The sequence below is a fragment of the Morus notabilis genome, unplaced genomic scaffold (genome assembly GCF_000414095.1).
Source record: "Morus notabilis unplaced genomic scaffold, ASM41409v2 Scaffold1203, whole genome shotgun sequence".
NCBI lineage: Eukaryota > Viridiplantae > Streptophyta > Magnoliopsida > Rosales > Moraceae > Morus > Morus notabilis.
This window is the reverse complement of record NW_010359498.1, coordinates 75101-78125: the sequence shown is the minus strand read 5'-3', so window position 1 is coordinate 78125 and position 3025 is coordinate 75101. Positions and strand designations below refer to the sequence as shown.

Here is a 3025-nt window from a genome sequence, read left to right as displayed (position 1 = left end):
TTTTTTTTTTTCCTGGAGGGTTATATTGTTTGTTTGTTATGTGATGATTAAAGAGTTGAAAGAAGAACAAAAAGAGAGTAAAACTGTCGGCATTTGGGAATTCGTCCATAGTTGATCATCAAGTTCACTACTTGGGGCAGATTTTATAGAATATTCGTTTATTCCGCCATAACATTTGTATTAAATGTTTGATCTTTATTTTTTTCTATTCTCTTTTTATCCTACAAAATTAGTCTTTTTTTTTTCCAGCAACTATCCTATCATGATTGAATCTAGGCTTTTTTTTTTTTTTTTTTTTAAAGATTTTTATTTTTACATTTGTTTTCTGAAAAAAAAAAAATTTCATTTGTTAATTTTTTTTTCCCCTTTCATATCTTATTTTTTGTTTGATTTTTCTGTTCTTATTTACTTACCCAAGATTTGTGAATGCAGGGATTATCATGTGGAAAGTGAGAGAAGTTTTGGGGTTGAGGAATTCTACCGAATTAATCACATCAACCAGACTTATGATTTTGTAAGGAGGCTGCAACTAAGCTTCAAATTTTTCTGTTTATGCTACTGATTTTAATGATTTTGATTATCTTCCAATATTCTAAATAATTAGTATAGTCTTTATATGCTAATGATTTTTATGATTGTATACCATCTAATATACTAATTAAATAAACTAATTAATTCGGTATGATTTGTATATGCTAATGATATGATTGTGTATCCTCTAATTTACTAGTCAATTTGGCATAGTCCGTATATGCTAATGATTTTTATGATTGTTTTATCTTCTAATACACTAGTTAATTTGGTATAACTGCAGGTAAAGCAGATGAGAGAAGAGTATGGCAAGCTGAACGGGATGGAGATGAGCATATGGGAATGCTGTGAACTTCTCAACAATGTCGTTGACGAGAGTGATCCGGACTTGGATGAGCCTCAGATCGAGCACCTACTGCAGACTGCTGAAGCCATCAGAAAGGACTATCCTAATGAGGACTGGCTACATTTGACTGGCCTTATTCATGGTATCTTTTTATCCCATTTATTTGTATGTTTAGTTTGGCTGGTGTTGATATTTGGCATACTCAAAAAATGTCGAATAAGCTTAATTTTGGTTGAATCTCAGATCTTGGAAAGGTTCTCAATCTTCCTGCTTTTGGGGGGCTTCCTCAATGGGCTGTTGTTGGTGAGCATTTCTTTCCCTTTTACACATTTCACCTAGTAAATCTTCGGTAATTATAGTTTTTGTTAAAGAAAAAAGGAATTATAGATAGGGTAGATTGTCCATATACCCTTCCTAGTCTCAGTGGGACTGACTCAAACCTAAGAGCTTGTTAAGGAAAATGAGTAGCCTTACCACCCCACCCAATAACCGGTGGTCGTATATCTTTGGTAAATGTACATGTTCTATTATATGCCTGAAACTAATGCTTTTCATAATTGCAGGCGACACATTTCCAGTTGGATGCGCATTTGACGAGTCAATTGTTCATCATAAGGTGTCTAAAATTTTTATCATTGCTACCTATTTAAAATCTGAGCTTTTTCTCTCCGGCGTGTTTGACATTATGTGTTTTTCCTTTCAGTATTTCAAGAGAAACCCCGATAATTCGAATCCTTCTTTCAACACTAAATATGGAGTTTATTCTGAAGGCTGTGGACTGGACAATGTGATGATGTCATGGGGGCATGACGATTACATGTATTTGGTAAATGCTTATCAGATCTCTTTACGCCTTATAATTTCCAAATTCCATATCGTTGCAAATTTATCTTTAAAAAAAGAAGGGCAAGGAAATGGCTTCATTGTTTGATGATGGAAGATCTAAATGATCATAGTATCTGTAATGTCCGAGATGCTACCATGATTTTGTGATAATTTTATTTGGGTGTCATCTCTAGGTTGCCACGGAAAACAAAACCACTCTTCCTTCGGCTGGTCTTTTCATTATCAGATACCACTCATTTTATGGTAAGACGTGTAATTCAATTTATTCATTTTGTAATTTTTATTTATTTTGATGATACAATTCTACTTGCACTGCCATTTTTGTTCTCACTTGTGCGTAATTGTGGACCTAAACTGTGTTGCAGCTTTGCACAAGGCAGGAGCCTACAAACACTTGATGAATGAAGAGGATATGGATAATCTGAAGTGGCTGAAAATATTCAAGTAAGCATAGTAATTCAGTTGATTGAGAATCGAGCAATATTCGATTATAATTACAAGGGTTTAAAATTTTGCTCTTATTATTTATTTTTATTTTTATTTTTATTTTGCAGCAAATATGACCTTTACAGTAAGAGCAAAGTTAGGGTTGATGTTGAGAAAGTTAAGCCATATTATCTCTCCCTCATTGAGAAGGTAATGACTGTTTTTTGTTTGTTTTTCGTTCAAGACATGACAATGAAGGGAAATGAGGAATTTTTTTGGAATCATATTTATGTTTAAGATCTAAGTGAAATATTTTTGTTGTTCATCATAGATTACCATTTTTTGTTACTCATTTTGACTATGTTATTGCAGTATTTCCCTGCAAAGCTGAGATGGTAAAGTCTGGAGCTCTGAAGTAGTATAGTCTGAAAAAAGAATGGTGATGACTAACGAGGAATAAAGGCTGGAATGGGACGGCGTCGTGTTTGTATGAGTCTCATGTGCGTGTGTTTTATTTATGATCATGTACTTAATAAGCAAACAAATAAAGACATTGTAACGTATGAAGTATGTTTGCACCACAATTATTGTCGCCTATTATTACAATTCCTTTTTTTTCCCGAAAAAAAAAATCCTCCAGGTAGGTAATTTGAATTTTATGCCTCAATGTGGTGGGGGAATTTGATTTGTCACTAGAGCATGTGATGCAGAATTAAGCCGTTTGGTTCACGAGTTTGAATTGAATTTTTATGGGATACCATTGTAATAAATAGGTCTAAACTGTAGTTCAAATTACGAAAAAATGTAGCATTAATTTTTATTTAATTAGAAATTTAAGCTATTCTATAAACGGGGTTGGTTAATTTCCCGTTATCA

General features: G+C 33.2%; 1 protein-coding gene across 1 annotated transcript; it reads left to right on the top strand.

Annotated features, from left to right (window-relative positions):
- Positions 1 to 432: 432 nt before the first annotated feature.
- Positions 433 to 3025, top strand: LOC21385851 (inositol oxygenase 1; the record flags this gene model as incomplete). The annotated part of the gene is made up of 9 exons (XM_024163326.1): positions 433 to 514; positions 815 to 1019; positions 1121 to 1180; positions 1441 to 1493; positions 1581 to 1703; positions 1897 to 1966; positions 2089 to 2167; positions 2278 to 2359; positions 2522 to 3025. Coding segments are annotated over 9 exons (781 nt in total), but the record flags the coding sequence as incomplete, so codon positions are not given.